At 38.1% G+C, this 21,137-nt stretch overlaps 1 protein-coding gene across 1 annotated transcript in view; it reads right to left on the reverse strand.

The window, feature by feature from the left end:
• Positions 1–8,790, reverse strand: part of Ten-a (Teneurin-a transmembrane protein) — an 87,231-nt gene extending 78,441 nt beyond the window's left edge. Inside the window, exon 1 of the mRNA XM_085656207.1 lies at positions 8,134–8,790. Within this exon, the coding sequence (XP_085512333.1) occupies positions 8,134–8,189 (56 nt within the window). The 5' untranslated portion in view covers positions 8,190–8,790. The remainder of the gene's footprint in view (positions 1–8,133) is intronic.
• Positions 8,791–21,137: the final 12,347 nt, after the last annotated feature.

The raw sequence follows: 21,137 nt of genomic DNA on the forward strand, positions 1-21,137 counted from the left end.
TTCTTCTTCTTATCGTCGAAAAGAGGACTTAGTCTACGAAGTAGTCTACGTACTATTACGACTATGAGGATCTCTAAGAGAGAGGACGAAACTCGAGAGTACACGTACTACGGATAATAAAGGAGATTGACTTTAAATTACGACGAGTCCTCTGCAGACGGTCGGGCGTTAAATGCCTCTTAAGGACAAAACAGTCGCCGAATCGGTTCGGAAGATGCCGACGGGTGGTCTATATTTCTCTCTCTCCCTCTCTCTCTCTCTCCTTTATTTCATTTTCGTTCGTTTATCCATCCCTTTCTTTCTCGCTCTCTCTCCTTCAAGTAGTCTCGTTGTTTCGTAGAGAGACACAGGAACGAACGATGGGACACACGCATCTGTTCGCTTAAACTTTAATTGCGTAATTGAAGGAAAGTTAATTCAAATTAATCGAGAAGACAACGACGATTACAACGACAAGGAAGACGTCGAGAAGGGCTGCAGGGCAACGACGAATTTGGTGTATAAACAAGCGAGAGGAATTTGACTTGAGCTGAGAACTTCGATCGAGAAACGAATGTGTGTATATATATGTATATATATATATATATATATATATATATATATATATATATGATTCTTTAATGTATACATATTATATATGTATTACATATTATATAATGTATACATATTATATGTATATATATATATATATATATGATTCTTTAATGTATACATATTATATATGTATTACATATTATATAATGTATACATATTATATGTATATATATATATATATATATGATTCTTTAAAAGGGATCCAGTTTAGGGTAAATGGTAAAGAGGATTGAAATTTTGAAGAATGGGACACGGATTATTGAGATTATCGACTGAGAAGATTTATTAGAATTCTTTGTCATCTGTTGTAGACTATGCGGGTTCGGTTTGATAGGAGTTGTTTAGTGTCAATCATTTTAATTGAAGAAGTACACAACTATTGATGAAGTGTGTGTCTGTACGAGTGTGGGTACTACATATAGTCTTCATATATTATAATGATTCTCTTTTTTTATGTTCTCGTATGAACTTCTTCATTTTCATGATAACTGTTTTCTTTTTTTTTCATCAATTAATAAGAATAAAAAATTGTGAACAAAAATTAAAATTTGTTATTGTTTTTTCATTGAACTTACTAAAATGAGAATGAAACGAAGGAAAGAAAGAGAGAGAGAGAGATAAATTTCTAAGACGAAGTTTAGATGTCATCGGAACGTTATCAAGAAGTACCTAGTTGTCACATTGGCGAAGTAAAAATTTCATGCGCATGCGCTTCCCTTCGAAAGAAGATTAATTAATCGATTCTCTCTTGGTCCGGGTGGTCTTTTAGAAATTGATAAAGAAAAGTCGAAGGATTTAGATAAGTCTTCAGCTTTCCTGAAGTAGAAGTAGTCAGCACAGCTACTCAAAAACCTTATGACTTTAGACTTTGTTCTTTTCAAAAGAAACACACTCAAAAGTAGCTTCAATTTCTTCACACACACTCATATATATATATATGAGTATATGTGTATATATATATATATATATATATATATATGAGTGTATGTATGTATGTATGTACGTACGTACGTATATATGTATGTATGTATGTATGTATGTATGTATGTATGTATGTACATATGTATGTATGTATGTATGTACATATGTATGTATGTATGTACATATGTTTGTATGTATGTACATATGTATGTATGTATACACTGAAAAAGGAGGAAGAATAATCGATCGAAGACCAAAATAAACTTGACGTTTAATTCGCCAACGATCGATCGTTTTCTCGTTATCTACTTTCACAGTAAAGGAGAGAGGAAGATAGAGAGAGAGAGAGAGAGAGAGAGAGAGAGAGAGAGAGAGAGAGAGAGAGAGAGAGAGAGAGAGAGAGAGAGAGAGAGAGTAAAGCTGAGGTAAGTGCAAAAGAGAAGAATTCAAGGAAGGGACGAAAGCTTTACGAAAGAAGGAAAAAGAGGAAGAGAAGAGTTGAATTTGCTTGAACGGAATTGCCGTCGGCGACGATAAACTCGCGGGTATCGTGACGGGAACGTAAGTTCTTTGGCGTTGAAGAAAAACAAGGAGAAACTGAGAAAACAGAGAGAGAGAGAGAGAGAGAGAGAATGAGAGAAAAAAAGAAAGAGAGAGAGACGGAGAGGGAAAGAAGGAGGGAAGAAAATAACAACAGAAAAAGAGGAGGAAGAAAAAAGTGGAAAAGGAAAAAAAGTAGCTATAGTAAAAGATAGACGAATGAATGAAGGAAGACACGTAAGAAGAGACGGCTAGATACTATTTGGAGTATGGTTCATCGATGAAGAAAAGATACATATAGTCGTTCAAGCGTGATGGCAAAACTGCCCCTAAGATATCCGAGGAAAAGAGAGAAAGAAAGAGAGTGGGAGAGAAAGAGAGAGAGAGACAGAGACAGTAGTAGTAGTAGTAGTAATAGTAGTGGTAGTAATAGTAGTAGTAGTAGTAGTAGTAGTAGTAGTAGTAGTAGTAGTAGTAGTAGTAGTAGTAGTAGTAGTAGTAGTGGTAGTAGTAGTAGTAGTAGTAGTAGTAGTGGTAGTAGTAGTAGTAGTAGTAGTACTAGTAGTAGTAGTAGTAGTAGTAGTAGTAGTAGTAGTAGTAGTAGTAGTAGTAGTAGTAGTAGTAGTGGTAGTAGTAGTAGTACTAGTAGTAGCAATAGCAGTAGGAGTAGTAATAGTGGTGATGTGGTAGTAGCGAGTCTGGGCCGACATGTTGAGACGAGGAGGTGGTTTGAGGGTGGGAGCTTATACAAAGGACAAGGAGGAGGTGAGGAGATAGAAGGTAAAGACGAAGACAGAGAGAGAGAGAGAGAGAGAGAGAAAGAGGGAAAAGAGAGAGAGAGAGAAAGAGGGAAAAGAGAGAGAGAGAGAGAAAGAGGGAAAAGAGAGAGAGAGAGAGTGAAAAGCATGAGCGAGACGGTGGAAGAGGTCGAGATAGAAGCATAAAGAAAGAAAGAGAGATAGAGATAGAGAGAGAGAAAGAGAGACAGAGAGAAAAGGATGAAGGTGAACGAAGGAGACGAAAGATACGAGGCGGAAGCTACGAAGGCTTGGTCTGAGAGTAGATTTTACGGAGAAGACGAATACGGGGAAAGGGGTTGAGAAAGGTGGAAGAGAGAACAAGAGAGAGAGAGAACTCTATACGAACCGATGTCCCTTGAGGTCAGCCTAGCGTGACTACCTATCAATTGCTGAGACTGTGTCTGGCTCGCCTAAGTGATGCGATGCTGGATATACTCGCTTAGATATTCTACGAGCTACTTCCAACGTTGATTTCTCGTAAATGCAGCAACGAGATAGTAACCGAGAGTCTACACACGTATGCATATGAATAGGTATGTACCTAACTATATACATAAATATATATATATACATAGATACATATATATATGTGTGTGTGTGGGGTGGGGCGTGCGTGCATGTGCGTGTACATAAAAACATATAGATACATATATTATATATCGAGCAATTTTTTGTCTCTCTCTCTTTTTCTTGATGTACGAGAGATTTTAATTACTACATTTTTCTCGTTTCTTATCCTTTCGATTTTACAAGAACGAACTTGCGACAAGTTTGATGCGTAAAAGGGATTTAGACGCTAATTCAATGAAACGTATCATTTTCTCAATGCTTTTTCAAGATTGAAAGAGAGAGGGAGAGAGAGAGCGAGAGAGAGAGAGAGAGAGAGAGAGAGAGAGAGAGAGAAAGAGAGGGATATTCTTGGAGAATTTTGAAAAAATTATTTTCATATGAATCGATCAATAGTCAGTCTTTCTTGCAAAATCGAAAAATTCCATGAAGTCGACGATCTTACATGCTTCGAGATTACAATTTCAAAATGAGATGATATTAGATGTTAGAAGATGTTAGTAGATGTTAGAAGATGTTAGAAGATGTTAGAAGATGTTATGACTATAATTATGATTCGTCGTTTTCAAAAGGACAAGAGAAAAAGGGAGGGGAGAGAAATTGAGAGAGAGAGACTCCGGCAGCTCTCTCCGCGGGCAATCGGCCGGAAGAGTTTCGCACGTCGCTCGCGTCAGATTCAACGCGATTATGGTAACGAGTTACGGAAAGTTCGACGCACGCGACTGTATTAAACTTAAAAGCCATCGAGCGAATGCGAGAGAGAGAGAGAGAGAGAGTGAAAAATAGAGAGAGAGAGAGAGAGAGAGAGAGAGAGAGAGAGTGAAAAATAGAGAGAGAGAGAGAGAGAGAGAGAGAGAGAGGGAAATTGGAATTTTGCTACGAGATAATTTCGAATGGAAGAACTTCAAAATATGCGAGTGAACTTAAGACGAAAATCAAGAAGTATCTATTCAATGAAAATTGTGTTTTATTTTTTAAACATTTACTTAGTCGGCTTTGATTTCTTTTAAGAAGTTATAAATCAACGTTGCTTTCATTTACTTATCATTACAGTAACGAATGAATCGTTATTTTTTTTTCTCTTTTTTTCTTTATTGTAAAAAATAGGTCTTACGAAATAAGTAAACTTCGTTGCCATTGCAAAGTATTTAATTTATCTTTTTTGGCATGTTGATCAGAAAAAAAAGCTTTCATCTAGAGAGTCCAGTCGGTTAGTCGGTTTTTTTTTTTTAAACGATCCCATAACTTGAGGCAACGTGGCACGTTTTGTCAGACGCTTCGAAAGCTACTATCATCGTCGCTTCCCTATCCCCTTTTGGCCCCTTTTACAGAAGCTGAGAAATATCATTGGTGTACCAATATTCCTAGGCAAGTGGAATATTTCTGCGGTAAGAGAAATCGTACCATCGCTCATCCGTCCTACCCGTAACGCGGAATGTAAAGCTCTTATCTTCTGCCCGGAGAAAATTTTCTCCCTTTTGCCCGAGCTCCGGCGTATTCTTACGGCGAGAAAGTATCCATCTCTTTTCTTTTTCATTTTACTTTTTTCTTTTTTTCTTCTTTTTTTCTTTTCTTTTTCTTTTTTTCTCTGCGTTCTCCTTCTTTCTCCTTTTCTTTCTTTTCCTTCTCTTCTCTCTTTCTATCTCATTCGATTATAAATTCGACTAAATGTCGGGACGGAAATCGTAACGTATGCATTGTTACATAACAATGAATATATTTACGATTCTTTTCCTTCGCAAAAAAAAAAGGGAAATTGAAAACGTATTAGTTTTTGTGAAAACAAGATCTCCATTTTTCTTTCATGTCTCTTTCTTTTTTTTTTTTTTTTAGCAAATTTCTCTCAGATTTAACGATCACTATTCTCTGTTACGATCAATTATGGGAATCGAATATTCTGTTGTTAAGAAATAAAAAATTCTTTCGAAATAATTTGAGCACCATTCGATCCGTGACTAAGATGTATCAAAAACATAATTTATTTTGGCACGGTAGTATGAGAATGATAAAATGATGAAGAAAAAAAGGGAGAAAAGAATAGAATGGAAGAAAATAAAATGACAAGTGAAGGAAAAAGGAGAAGATTGTGTAGAGAGATTTACGTGAGTATAGTACAATACAGGGAGAGAGGGAGAGAGGGAGAGAGAGAGAAACGTGGACCATTGTCAGTAAGGGGGTATCTTTAGGACAGGGTGATGCATAGCCAGGGGGTATGTTTCGTTCACTACGAAATGTGAAGCTGGCCTTGACTGCTTGTCTCGTTTTTACTCGTACTCGGCTCGTATTTTTCTTTTTTTTATTTTTTTTATTCTCTTCGTTGTACTCTTAACTCGTCGTTTCTTACACACCCTATAAGATACTTCCGTGTCACTTCGTTCACCTTTCCTGCGATACGTTACTGGTAAACTCATGCCGGGGCTGGTTTTGCCCTTTCTCGTCTACAGGTTTCGCATGGTGCGTGCATATCGATCGTCTTGCGCTCTCGCGACGTGCGCCAAGAGAAGTAGGAGGAGGAGGAGGAGGAGGAGGAGGAGGAGGAGAAGGATGTACCTGCAGCGTCGTCATCTTCGTCGTTGATGTGGCAGCAGCAGTCGTCGTCTTTAGTAAAATTTATTACTATCATTCGACGTATTTCGAAATTCCAAGCATTTCACGATGAGTTTAATCTAACTTTGATATAAAAAATTGTTTATATTATTATATCACCAAGTAAATATTTTTAATTAAGTATTGTTGATTAATATTCTTTCGACCGAGTTATAGTACGTGTCTATCTTGGATAACGTCATAATTAATATCGTCAGGATTGATATAACTTTAAATAAAACATAATATGTATACGATAAAAAAGTTAACGTAAATCACGAATGTTTATTAAATATTAATTTAGGTTATTAATTTCGATAAATAAATAAATAAATAAATAAATAAGATACTGAGAAAATCTGAACCAAAAACAATCTCAATTTCTCTGTTTAGTCAAATCAACAAATCATTCTCTGTCTGAAATTAGATCATGTAACGACTTCATGTACAGAGATGTCCTCGATGTGTGAGCATCGATCATCTTAGATATACACGCCGGTTGCTCTTGAGACGCATGATGAGCACGCTACGAATGCATCTACCTTGCTGTGTTGCAAGTGCAACTGCTGTGGGCAATGTGATTGCTACTGGTGCTATTGCTGTTGCTGTTGCTGCTGTTGCTGATGCTACTGGTGCTGTTGCTGTTACTGCCATTACGTTCCAAGCGAACGTAGAAGCGCACAGATTGCATCGGATGTTTCGTGTTTGCAGGGTCGAAATACGCACCGCTCTGTTTGGCACTTTAGATTATCGAGCATAAAGGGAAGGTGAACCTTCGGTGTGTGTGCATCTGCGAGCGACGAGGAACGCAATCATTTCCGTGCACACGCGCGCGCGCGTGTGTGTGTATATGTATATATATATATGTATATATATATAAGTAGAGTGTACATGCGTAGAAGAGAAAAAGAGAGAGAGAGAGAGAGACTTGGCAGCTTCAAGAGAGCCGATATAGGTAAGTACTTCTATGCTTCCAAGTGGAGTTCGATTCGAAGCTTCACGCTCGAGGGATGGGGTTAATGACGATCCTCGCTCGTTCGAGAACACGTCGAAATCAATCAACGTTCGATGTGATAATCGTGAAGATATCGATATGTTTGAATTATCTTATTGGATTCGTTAAAATTACCTTGCTATTTTATACACGTGAAATTCATTATTTCTCTGAATCTACTTAAGGGTAAATCTGTGTTTGTCTCTCTCTTTCTTTCTTCTCTTTACTTTTCTAGAGCATTCTCTCTTTTTAGATCTTTATAAATGAGAAAAGAGGAAAGAATGATATGAGGAAGCTAATCACTAACGCGTTTTAGATACTCTAATTAGTGTTTTCAAAATGAGCCACCGGTAGCGACGGAAGAACGTGAAAATAATTGATAATTCTCTTGAAAGAAAATTATCATAGAAATATATGAATCGTTTATAGGCATATTAGACGATATTTATAATAATATTTAGAAGAATTATTAACGGAAGTTAAAGGATTTGAAATTACGTTCTTTCTTTTTTTTTTATCTACGTACAATCGTGTCTTAAAATACGACGAGTTGAAACTACGAGAGTGGAAATTTGAAACACGAAAAAGTTTCCTTTTGTTCGAATTTCCGTGCGAGCAAACCGATCAATGATTTTGGGTGGTATGTAGGTAGTAGGAGGTAGGTAGGTATGTACTAGTCACACACGCGTCCGGTGTCACTCGACGTCGCTCAGCTTGAACTAGTTGTTTGCGTGTTCGAAATGCATCGAGTTCAAATTTAATGGCGAGCGTGTCTATGAAGAATAGAAAAGGAAAAACAAATATTGTGCAAATCTTGTTTTTGTATTTTTCTTCCTTTTTTAAAGAAATCTTTCGAATGTTCAATCGGATTTAAGGGATTTTCGTCACGAAAGTTGAATATTTTCTTTATTGTTTCTTGGTATGATCGGTAGTAATGGTAAAAAAATCATGGCAATTTAAAAATAAATAGGAAATAGAAAGAAGGAGATATTATCGGACGAGCATATAAAACGTGACTATCTTCTAATGGTTGGGGGGGGGGGAGGACACGAATATAGTAAACGCGGAAGTAGGCATTGATATTACAAACGAATATATAACGTGGTGTTATAACTGATGAAGTAATCTTACCGGACGTGACGTCGTGGTAACGGCGGTGGTACCGGGCTGTGAAAATTATCCATCATCGAGTAGGCGTCGTGTTCGAGCGAGGACTTGTGATCGAGCGCCTCGAGGTGATCCAACCTGAGGAGCTCGGCCTCGCGTGGCGAATGAAGTTCACAATGAGCGACGTGGAGCAACGGTCTCAGGGCAGAACCGCCTTCGCATCGTTGCTGCCGCGAAGGCGGTTTCGCCGTCGTCGTCGTCGACGACACCCCTCCACCACCCCCTCCCCCTACAACAACACTACCACCATCCGACGCAACGCGTTCTTCACCCCAGACTTCAAACTCTCCGGCTGCGGAGTAATCACCAAATCCACCGTTACCCTTCACCGTTGCACACTTCCCTCGACTCTCTTCCAAGAGTCTGGGGCAAGAAGAGCCCCGATGATCTTCGCTGAGTCCTTGATTACGTTGCTGATGTTGTTGATAATATTTCTCCTGATCTTTATGTTTCTTATCCTCCTTTCGATTTCTATATTCTACTAGATATTCGCGCGATGGCAAGGAGAACGACAGACTGCCTCGATTATGACCGGCCCGACGACGAGCCGTCAGATTTTCTGATTGGCTGCAACGATTAGCATCTATCACCGTCGTTGCTGCTTTCGTTATCTCTTTGATTTTTTTTTATTGCTCCTACTTCCCTCCTCCTCCTCCTCCTTTTTTTCTTTTTCTTCTTAGTCTTCTTTTTTTTACGATAATCTTTCAATCGTCCCTCAGATACTTTCAAGATTCTCTTTTTAAATATACTCGTGTATTCGCTCTTAAACACGACGTTGTTATAAACGAGGAAAACAAGATAGTAAAACGCGTACACAGAAGTGAGACCGAGACACACTCTGGACACGACGCGGAAATTCGCGTAAGCAAACTTTCCTATCGATCTGTCAACACGGAGCGAGAAAGTTCAACTCCCCGCCGCGAGCACTGTCCCTTCTTCCGTAGGGACGCCTTTATTCCTCGGAATTCCTTTGCAAGTTTAAACCGGAGAATCTTGATTCTTCGTTATTTCTCTTTTCTCTACTCTTTTCGTATTATTATTTTTATTATTATCATTATTATTAATATTATCAATAATTCTACTAGCGCGATAATATCCTTTATTTCGAATCATCCAACTTTCCGCAATAACACGAACGTCGATGATAGAAAATACTTTGACACACTCGATTCCGATTCACTCTCACAGAGACTGCTATCAATCACTCGACGGAACTTAGATAAATCCTAAGAACAATTTCACGTATTAATCGAAATATAACTTTTAATTAATGGGGACAATCAATTATCTCTTTTCCCTTAAAATCGAAGAAAGAAAAATCGACGATTAAAATTGACGAAACCACGTCGATTTTATCTTCCTTATCACGAAGAATTTCAAAAACAAGGAGAGACCATTCCAAGTCACTCAAAGCACGAATCTTTACATTCCTCTTTCTCTCTTTCTCTCTCTCCCTCTCTTTCTCTCTCCCTCTCTTTCTCTACCTTTAGTTATATATTTCAACCCTTTAGAAAGGATAAAGTGAAAAAAAAAAAATAGGGCTCCGCACCATAAAATGATGATAATAAATAATAGAAATTCTCTTTGGAAGTTGCAGAACTTCTCTATTTCGTTCTATCTATCTTTCTTTTTATCTCTTTTTTTCTTTCACTCTAACACTTTTCTGTCGTTTAGAGATAACGTCGGCCTTTCGAGTAACGTCGCGCGCACACCCGCGACAGTTGCGGATCAAAGACTGAAAAGGCCACTGACTGCGCCGCAACGCCCGGCACGAACTGACACTGAGCGTCCCCACCACCGTCCTCTGTAGAAGCGCGCGCGCGCACTTAGCACGCACGCGCAGACGTCGACCCTTGCCTACCGGATCGGATCCTCTACTACTACCCTCTACAGCTCTACGGCTTTCTATCTCTATCTACCTACCTATCTACCTATCTACCTTCCTTCCTTCTCTCTTTGCCCATGGCTATGCAACCCTCGAGAGTGAGCGCTGACTAGCGGAGGCCGCGATAACTAAAAACTCACCCCTTCCAATATCGACGTTGCCTGTCAGACGAACACTCACACATCCTTGATTTCCCTGTTGCGCGTCGAGAAAACTGTACTGTATTTACGAGATACTCTTTTAAAAGAGCTTGCGAGTTTTCTTTTCGTTTTTCTTTTTTTCTCCCTCTCCGCCCCCTCTTTTTTGTTTTACTCTTCGCTTTTTTTCCTCTTTTTTTTCTTTTTTCTCTTTTCTTTTCTTTTTTCTATCATCGAGTAGAAATGTTCGTAAATCGCATGTTGCTCGTGAAAGTGTTTTACTCCATAGTAGCTCTCCTTTGATACGTTTGACGGTCGAAGTGTTAATTTAATATTATTTTGTTTCATTTTATTTTCTGTACCACACTTATATTTATTTTCTAATTCAAAGGAAGTCGTATTATACATTGGCGATACATTCAGACGAAGTTTTGTTTTTGGTTATTTGAAAAAATATAAATATATTTGAAGTTTAAAATCAATTAAAGCAATAGACTGTAAAAAGGAATTAGCGAGAATAGAATATACGATTTGCACGAAGCAAATTATTGAGGATTCGTTATTGACATTATTTCTCGGCTATCCTAGTGTTTATTTTTCCTTTTTTTTTTTTTCTTTTATTTCTCGAATTGCGTTTCGTAAAAGAGAAATCGTTTGGGTCCAATTATTTTCGTTCGAACATACGTTTATCCGTTTCTATAAAACTTGTTGACTGGTAGCACGGAAGAAAAGCGTTTCAAACGATTAAACTATAACTAATCGAAGTTATCGAGAATCGAGTTCGATCTCAATCAACGTTTTTTTTTTTTCTACGAAGAAGCCAGTCATCGAGGAGTTTTCATTCTCTCTATTTTTTTGTTTTTTTTGTTTTTTTTTTTTTTTTTGTTTAAAACAAAGGAATCTTGGTATATATTATGTACTACACACAAGCTTCGCCCGTTCGAAGGCAATACATATTTTTCTCCGTAGAAAATATGCTTTGTACGTTAAAAGCCTAAGCTCCTTTACCGCGTTCTCGCGGTATTTTTCTATAAAAGTCAAAGGATATATTGTCGTAAAGGAGATAAACGACCGATGGAGAAAAAAATGTCGATAGACCGAACGAAAGGACTATTTTATTTCGATCTCTTATTGATCTCAAACAGGTTAGCAACAGGTACATAGACATATAATGTATGAATTTTTCTCTTATGAATTATTATACGAAAATGTATAATAAGAGAAAGAGAGAAGGAAAGAGAGAGAGAGAGGGAGAGAGAGGGAGGGGGGAACTGATAACCTAATGAACTCATTAAAAACATACGAACGTACTGACATCAAATTGTTTGAATTCAACGATATTTTAACAGCACGTGTAAACGGATACTCGTTGAAAAATATATGCACCCAACGAAGAGCTTTTCACGCAACTCGGCAACGTACATAAGTACTAGTAAAATATGTGCATGTGGTAAACTCCCATAGTACGCTTGCGTCTTTCGAAACACGTATAAATGCAAATGCAAGGTGAAAGATGCGATGGTAGATTACGGGAAACCACGTTTCTATTTGTAATTCTGAAGATATGTACTGAGAAAAATATATTGATACTCGCATGATCTTTTTCTTTTTTTTTTTTTTTTTTTTTTTTTTTATTCCTTTTTTCGTTTTTTCCAAATAGATAGACCACAACTCGACGATGTTACATTAAATCTTTTCTTTTTTTTTCCATTTCTTTCCTTCTGCAATTTAAGAGAACGAAAGTGACAAACATTTTTCTCCCTCTCTCTTTCTCTCTAATAGCTTTTCAAGAAGGGTCGTCAAGGGAAGAGTATAGAAAATGGTTGGAATTTTTGAGGGAAAAATTAGTTTGCAAGCTGGAAGCACAGCTTAGCCAAGTGTTTCGTAGAAAGAAGAACTATTCGAAACGCGTAGAGAGAGAGAGAGAGAGAGAGGGAGAGAGAGATGTTCGTGGTCACAGGGTAAGCGAGCATACGACGCATATACATAGCTTTCCTCCAGCCGCGTCTTTTGGGGAAAGCCGACGCGACTTTAAAGGGGCTAGCCGCACGTGCGTTACGTGCGAACGACATTCCACGTCACAAATGAACTTTTCTATCATCGACTTCCCGTTCACGTTAAATCGTCTAGAACGCGTTACGATGAATCCTTTTCTTGGTCGTATTTTAAATGTAGCGGAAAATTTTCGATTATTTATACAGGATGAGCCTATAAGTATCTAAAATTTAAATAAATATTAATGTTTCGATTATAAGATATAAAATATGTTATAAGTATGTATATGAGATATAATAATAATAATATATATATATAATATATACTATATATATATATATATATATATATATATATATATATCAATGTTAATCAAACTTTTTATTAAAATTGTTTTATTTTCGAAATAATTTTATCATATTTTTTGTTACCAATTTATTAAATGTTTCATTCTGAATCGTTATTTAAAAAATGATCGTATTTTTCATTCTCTATTAAGCAGAAAAATCGACAGCTTTTTTCACGATAACAGTTCGCAATCGAAGCAAGTAGTTTGTATAAGCTCGGACTCGGGTTGTGAATTCTAGATAAGATCAAAGAACGCTCGTTCTTCTTTTCTATCATCCTATTTGTACGTCCACGCCAGTTGAAATGGCCACTACGAAAAGTGTAACTTATTTAACCTAATGGAATTTAAGCTCAACACTGAAGCAGATGCATCCACGATTTCGACGTGGATTCGTGATTGCTCGTAAAAAAAAAAAAAGAAAAAAAAAAGGGTCTGTGAAATCAGATCAAGTATCTATTCTTTCTTTCTACCGGACGAGAATTTGGTCAGGAGTGAAAATTTTTTTGCCGTTTAAGTAAATTTTTATCTGGTTCAAATAATTCCGTAATTCGGCATAATTTTCATTGAATAAATAATAGATTTGAATTAATATGAATGAGCATGAATATCACAATAATAAAAATGAAGATTAATTTTATAATAATAAATTGTCGATATGTAAAGTTTATATATATATATATATATGTATATAGTATATAATTATTAGAGAAAATATAATAAAGATATAATAAAAAATGTATATCATAACTTTCATTTAAACTCGAATTAATTCAACTCTGCTTTTCCATTTATTCTCTTCTCCTATTTACGAAAGGAAATAGAACGAGACAGAGAGAGAGGTAGTTAGATAGATAGATAGAGAGAGAGGGAGAAAGAGAGAGGTAGATAGATAGATAGATAGATAGAGAGAGAGAGAGAGAGAGAGAGAGAGAGAGAGAGAGAGAGAGAAAGCAAGAGTGAGAGTGATAAAGAGTGAACTTGAAAAGCAGTAAGTAACTTTCCACGGGACGGCAGATCGCACGTAACCAGCGCGCGTCCCTCTTATTGCCAAGAAATCATAGAAGCACTCGAGCTCTCTTGAAACTACCCTTCTGGCACTCGTATGCAGCCCACGAGAGCGATCGGAAGGAAGTTTAATTATATCCTCGATACGTCGCGTCGGCTACCATTACACATACACGCATGAGCACACACACACACACACACACACACACGATATACGAATTCACAGACAGTACTCGAAAATACAGCTTACCTCGGTCTTCGCCTATCACGAAAGAAGAGAAAGCGTAGAAGATATATGTAGAAGTTGTTTTATCCTCTATCTACTTTTCTCTCTTCATCTACAATAAGAGTATAACCTAAAATCTCTCTCTCTCTCTCTCTCTCTCTTTCTTTCTCCCTATCTCTCTTTCTCTCTATCTCACTCTTTCTCTCTCACTATAGAGAACGCTCACCCTTTTAGTACCTATTCTTGTGGAGAGGCAACCAAGTCAGTAGCGGCAACGTTCAAGCATTCTTTGATAGGCCAAACTCTTTGGGCCTCTGGAACTCTGGAACTACCCTCTGGAACGTTCACTCTCTCTCTCTCACTCTCTCTCTCTCATACCTTAAGAGTGGGTTGCCATAAATGTACGCATAGGAACGTAGAAACGAGATGGAAGAAAGGAAGGAAGGATGAGGATGGATGGATGGATGGAAGAAGCGTAGTATAGTAGAAGGAAGAGAAGAAGGAGGAGAAAAGAGGAGGAAAAGGAGGACCGAAGGCATGTCCACATGCGAGAGCCTGGAGGAGAAAAGTCGCGACAGGTCCTTTGATGTCGTTTAAACAGAAAACGTCGCTGCCTGCTGTGCTCCACGAGGATACGGAACCTTCCTTCCTTCTTTCCTTCCTTCCTTCCTTCTTTTTTACTTCCTTTCTTCCTTCCTTTCCTACCAACTCATACACGTATAGACATACAGACATATAAATAAATATATATATATATATACACACACACACATATATATATTTCACTTTCGTCATATTGGAGAAAAGAATACCGTCAGGAGAGCTACTTCAGACGCAATGCGTCATACAACGAAAGGTCGGCCCTCCTTTAAATCTATTTCTTTCCTTTTTCTCCGTAATCCTTATCGTTCTCTCTCATCTCTCGTTTAGTTCTGGCTCGTTTTGTGAGACCACGATGACGTGGAATAACAACAGCAGCGGCAGCAGTAACCGCAGGAGGACGACGACGATAGCAGTCTCCCAATGTTTACAAATGTCCTGGCTGGCTTCGTTCACTCATTCATTCGTTCGTTCATGCCATAAACACTCTACTTCCTTCTGTCTGTTACCTATCTCTCTCATTCTCGATAGACACTTCTCCGCTCTTTCAAACACGATCGTTCCATAGTCTGCGTAGATGCGGAGGACCGCGCGCGCTTTCCGAGATCTACGAGCCACAAATTCTTCGAGATGAAGGGCTTTATTGCGAGTTTCTGCGTTCGAGGGATGCACGTGCCCGTATTGCTGCCGAGTCTTGCCTTTCGTGCCGCTCAAGATCTCGCGCATCACGAGATCGCGCTACTCCTTTGGGTATGCGATTAGAGAGAGAGAAAGAGAGAGAGAGAGAGAGAGAGAGAGAGAGAGAGAGAGAAAGAGTGATACAGACAGTTTGGATTTATCTAAGACGATGCTTGCAAATGGATCCTCTTTGAATTTATATGTCTCTCTCTCTTTATCTCTCTTTATCTCTCTTTATCTTTCTTTATCTCTCTTTCTTCTCTTCTCTTTCTCTCACTCTCTCTCTCACTTTCCCCCTTCCTCTTTCTCCCTCTTTCTCTTTCTCTGTCTCTGTCTGTTTCTCTTTATCTCTCTTATTTCTTTTTTTTGTCCAAATTAAATTATAAATATTTGCCAAAGAATATCGTATTGGTTGAAATTATTTTTCTTTTTTATTTTTTTCTGAAATTTATCGCGAATGAATTGGAGAAAAAGACAATAATATAAACATTATTGATAATGTTATGTTATATTCGTCGATATCTAAAAAGTTTGTTACGATAAAACGGTATTATTTATTTTTATGAATGAACTTAATAAATAGATGTAAGTTGTAGAAGATAATTATACAGAGATTCAAGTTAAAATGAAGCTATTGTATTATTATTGAAGGAAACTCGTTTTTCGTAAATATTATTAACGCGACATACATTCCTTTCATCGTTTTTCTATGGAGATACCAAGAGAGAGAGAGAGAGAGAGAGAGAGAGAGAGAGAGAGAGAGAGAAAACGACAGCGACTGTAGTAGGGAATGCATTCGCGTTTAATCCAGGCGACGCGATTCTCGCGAAGCTCGCCAAACGGTGCATATACGACGGCATTCCACGCGATACATCACGTTCTACGATCAAATATCGTTTCCTCCACCTTGAAATATTTAAATCAAACGTATCCAATAGCTAGGCGAGGAGGAGTCTTATATATTCTCCTCCCCCATCCGCGAAATTGAAAAATAATCCTCGGCTTTGCGATCTATCATGGAACGCAGATCAATTTCACGAATCTTTCCTTCTCTTTCTCTTACTCTTTCTCCTTCCTTAGTTCTTTCATTTTCATCGAAGGTAGACGCGTAGGAAGAACATTACCCTTCTCGATCGATTGATCGATCAGTTCTCTTTCCCTTCTCGGTTTCAATTAACACTTTCCGATATCCACTTTGTCGTTTGGTATGACAACGGCTTCACGAGCGCGATAAGATCGATGCCAAACACGTCATAATGCGTCTTAGATGCTCCGGACGTGTATCAAGAACGACGAAAGAATGAGGAGAAGGTGGTGGATGCTGGTAGAGAACGTCGAAGACGACGTTCTGGGATACGTCGGATTACGTTTGCATATCATTTCTGTAGGCGCACACGGCAGTCCGTGACGAGCATACTCGCCATTTCCGTTCCTATTTCCGCTCGCATTTCGAACCATGTTTCGATGAAAAGACAACGTCGTTCGTGTCGATCATCTCTCTTTCTCTTTTTCTTTCTCTCTCTCTCTCTCTCTTTGATACTATCTCTCTTTCTCATTTCTTAGAGAAAAAAAAATCACCCCGTAAGATATCTTTCTTTTTTTAAAGAAATTATTTCTCGTAGAATTTAATCTTTGAATATTTTACTTATTAAATTATTTTATTAACAATTTTCAAGAAAAAGAAAAAATATATATATATATCCCTATTTGTGCACACATCCAAATAATTTTAAGTTGCACAGTTGGAGTGCGCTATAACTCCATGCACTTTGAGCAACCGTCATTTGTACAAAATAAACGATTTTTACTCCAAAAAAAATACTGTATATTCTTTAAAGCTTCGGAAATAATAATCAGTAGGTACGAAAATGCATTTCCAATTCTATCATTATAAAAAAAATTCATGAATCTTGCAATGCGCAAATTGTTTTAATTAAACTCAAAGTTGGTCTGGGTTGCCCTACACCCCACAGGGACATACTAGCTATTTTAATTAAATATTTGAACTAAACGAAAATGATGTATTTAAGTTGAAAGAATTTATATTCTAGGTTTTAATAGAGAGAAAGAGAGAGAGAGAGAGAGAAAGAGAGATAGAAATAGAGAGAGAGAGAGAGAGAGAGAGAGAGTCATATAAAGAATTATAAAAAAATTGTAATAGGAACAGGTTGAAAACGTCGTGCGCAGTGGTCGACACATTGAAGCAACTTAATATCGTCGTCGTCACAAGGAGAGAGAGAGAGAAAGAGAGAGAGAGAGAGAGAGAGAGAGAGAGAAGGGGTTGCCTGTGGCCGTCATTACCGGAACCAATTTCCTCCAACGCAGGCCACATCCCGAGTGTCCTCGGCAGGGATTCGCTATGGTACTTCAACTTCTCGGCTGGAAAGACATTCCACACGAGAGGACTACGACAAAATCTACGACGCATAGTAGTGGGGAAAGAGAGTGAGAGAGTGAGAGAGAGAGAGAGAGAGAGAAAGGGAGAGAGAGAGAGAAGTCGAGTTTGAAAGAATGCTCGATTTCATATGAATGCATTTCATGCAAATGCTCTACGACGTCGGTAACAGGATAAAGATCGCTCGACGAATGAGAGAAGAGGGAAAAAGAGAGAGGAAGGGGTGGACGAACTTAAGAGAACATAAACTGAAAAATGAAAGAAAGAAAAAAAGAAAGAAAGAAAGAAAGAAAGAAAGAAAGAAAGAAAGAAAGAAAGAAAGAAAGAAAGAAAGGAAGTAAAAAAGAAAGAGAGAGGGTGAGGCTGGCATGCCGATACGAAGATAATTGGGCGGAATACTTTCGGCTTCGTTTATGTATTACCCCCATACATATACATAGACATTCCATGGGAGGAGTTATGTGTATTATGCACATTATAATAAAAAAGAAAAAAGAAAAATAAATAAAAGAAGGATATACGTATGGATTTTACGAGATGAAACGAATTGCGCTATTAGCCATATGTATATATAGGTTGTACTAACAATTATTTAATTTGCATCTTAAATATATTTAAAATCGTAAAATAATTAAAAAGAGATTTATTTAACTAATCTTCAGATGTATAAACATTTTAATACTTCCTTTTCTTTTGTTTCTTTTTTTTTTCCATAAATCTATAAATTCTCATAGATTTCATAAAAAATGTTTTTAAAGTGATTATAACCATTCTATCGTCTAGTATGTTCTGAAAAGAGAGAGCGAGAGGGAAAAAAGAAAAGAGATGAAGAAAAAGTACCGGTAAATTTAAAGAATGGAACGACATTTAGAGGCTCTCTCTCTCTCTCTCTCTCTCTCTCTCTCTCTTTCTCTCTCTCTTTTTCTCTCTCATGAACTACTCGCAAACCTCGAAGAGAGGCCGTCCTCTCTTGGTGCTGCCGGCCATTGTTTGCCCTATGATCGCCCATTAACCGTGCACGGAACCATTTCTCGAATGACGAATCGAGTCCCGGCTTGTCGCCGGCCTTTGGCCACGTTTACGTAACGCTTTTGCAAGGTACCAGCCGCGTAATATCATATCCCAGCGGATATTATGATGTCTGTCTCCCGAGAGTGGTTACCTACCCTTTCTCTTTATCTCTCTCTCTCTTTCTCTCTTTCTCTCTCTCTCTCTCTCTCTCTTTCTCTCTCTCTCTCTTTCACTCTCTTTCTCTCATCCTTTCTCCGGAACCAGACCCAGCGGCATAATTCAAATCAAGTTTGCCTATTGCATTTACCCGACATCGTCGACGCGCACGATAACGTGGCGTTTGGCTTGATGCCAATATCTCCATCTCTCTCTTTCCCTATATCTTCCTATTTTAGTACACATTTCCTCTTACTTTCTCTCTCATTGCAAGTCTGCTGAATTTGACGGGAGATCGATTTTCTTCGTATAATCTTTATTTCTCTTTCTGTTCAAATAAACGATCCGAGGAAGATAAAATATAAAATAAATTTGAATTGTTTGTAGTAAATAGCAATTAGTAGTAGGTCAGAGTTCTTTCTCTCTTTCTTTCTCTCTCTCTCTCTCTCTTTCTCTCTCTCTCTCTTTCTCTTTCTAGTAAGCAGCACGATCAAATCGATCATTAATCCATGATGCGCTTAACGCCACAGCGCAGCTATATTTCTGGTAACCGGCTTAAGAGAGAGCCATCTCGCGATACGATACACACATACGCATATGCACATTTATGCTCTTGAACAGATGCATCGTTCGTTCCTGTGCTTTATATAAATGCATGTGTGTATGAGCTAGCTGGACGTCACTTTCCACGTCAGTGATAGTACGCCACCGTCGAAGCCGTAGGATATACAGAATATAATCGCCATTTGCTTTGAATACTCTCTCTCCCTTTCTCTCTCTCTCTCTCTTTCTGACACTCTCTGTGTTTCATCTAAAAGCTGCTCATTAATTTATAGATTATATGCATTTCTATAAGTTCATACAACTCGTATAGTTTCATTTGTTTCCTAGATTAATTCGTAGTGTTTATCATAGTTCATCGTTCAATCTGTAAAATATATTTCTCAATAAATACTATTTATTATTGTCACCAATACAATCTCCGTTTGTTTTTTATTTATTATAGTACTCGATACAATTGCCTCTGGGTCGAATAGACAAATAAAAACTAAACAAATGAAATTATTAAAAAATATAATACAAATCGACAATTAAATAATTGTACAGGTTTGAAGGAACTATCGCCACTTATAAGGTCCCTGAGAAAACGACATTGATGATCTGGAATAGCAAGGAGATAAACTTCCGCGTATTCGAACGCAAAATAAATAGTCGTCATTGTTGTAAGCAAATAGTAGTCGTTGTCGTTGTCGTCGTCGTCGTCGTCATCATTGTCGTCGTCGTCGTCGCCGTCGTCTTCATCGTCTTCATCGTAGTCGTTGACGTTGTCGTCGCTTGAGAAGAGTGCGTTTACGAGCAGGCGAGCGAACAGGCCCGACTAGACTCTCTCCCGTAAAGCTCGCTGGGGCGCGATGCGTCGACTCACTGTAAATAAAGTCTCGCCCGCTCGGTTTGTTTGAAACATTGAGCAAACGTCGCTTGTTTAACCGGGTGGAGGAGGAGCCTGCTAGACGGTGATGCTCGCACGGCACGCTTAAAAGAGGCAGACCTCGAAACCACCAACGTTGTTCCTCTTTCTCTTTCTCTCTTCATCTCTCTTTTTCGCTCTATTTCTTTCTCTTTCTCTGTTTTTCTCGCTTTTTGTTTTTAGCCACCCCTCGACGAAGCGAAAACCCCTATCGTCCACCCTCTCTCTCTCTCTCTCTCTCTTTTTCCCCCTTTTCTTCTTCCTTTTGTTTTTCTTTCCCAACCCCTTGCAACTCACTCCTCTCCTTTTGCTCGTTTTCTTTTATCGGTGAAAACCAAAGTCGCTGGGAATCGTCCCGATTCCACTTGTTCCACTCCTTGTTACTTTGCTCTCTCTCTTTCTCTCTCTCACCTTCTTTTTCTCTCTTTCTTTCTCTGTTTAGTAAAAGCGTGGAAGAGTGCGTTCGTCCGTTCGTCCGTTCATTCGTTCGTTCATTCGTTCATTCGTTCGTTCATTCGCTCGCTCGTTCGTTCGTTCGTTCGTTCGTTCATTCGTTCGTTCGTTGGTTCGTTCGTTCGTTCGTTCGTTCGTATCTCCTAACTTGAGAGAACTCGAAATGAGAAGCTCGAACGCGCGGAAATGCTCGCATCAGATCTCGACTTTCCTATCTTTCGAAACGCCGTCGTTGATATACTTTATAAACACTACTGCAAGTTTTATCTTTTTCTCCCTTCCTTTTTCTTCCTTTTTGTTTTTTTTTCCTATGTACGTTTCTATGGTCTTTCAGGAACATTGCGCAAGGATTTCATTCGCTTTCAACGCTCGTAATTTTCATCGCCAGTAGCAGAGTAGACGACGCTTCTCGATTTTTCGCGTATCTCTATGATTGTCGGTTTTTGATTAGAATATTTTTCTATACATACATATGCATATACATATAATACATACGTACATATAAACATATATATGTATGTATGTATGTATGTATGTGCGTTTTTCTTCTTCCATTTTTGAATATCGAAACTAGTTAATATCTGCGATAATAAAATTTTGTTTCTTTTAG

Source organism: Vespa mandarinia, chromosome 3 (genome assembly GCF_050613455.1).
Source record: "Vespa mandarinia isolate Hongniang chromosome 3, ASM5061345v1, whole genome shotgun sequence".
Lineage (NCBI taxonomy): Eukaryota > Metazoa > Arthropoda > Insecta > Hymenoptera > Vespidae > Vespa > Vespa mandarinia.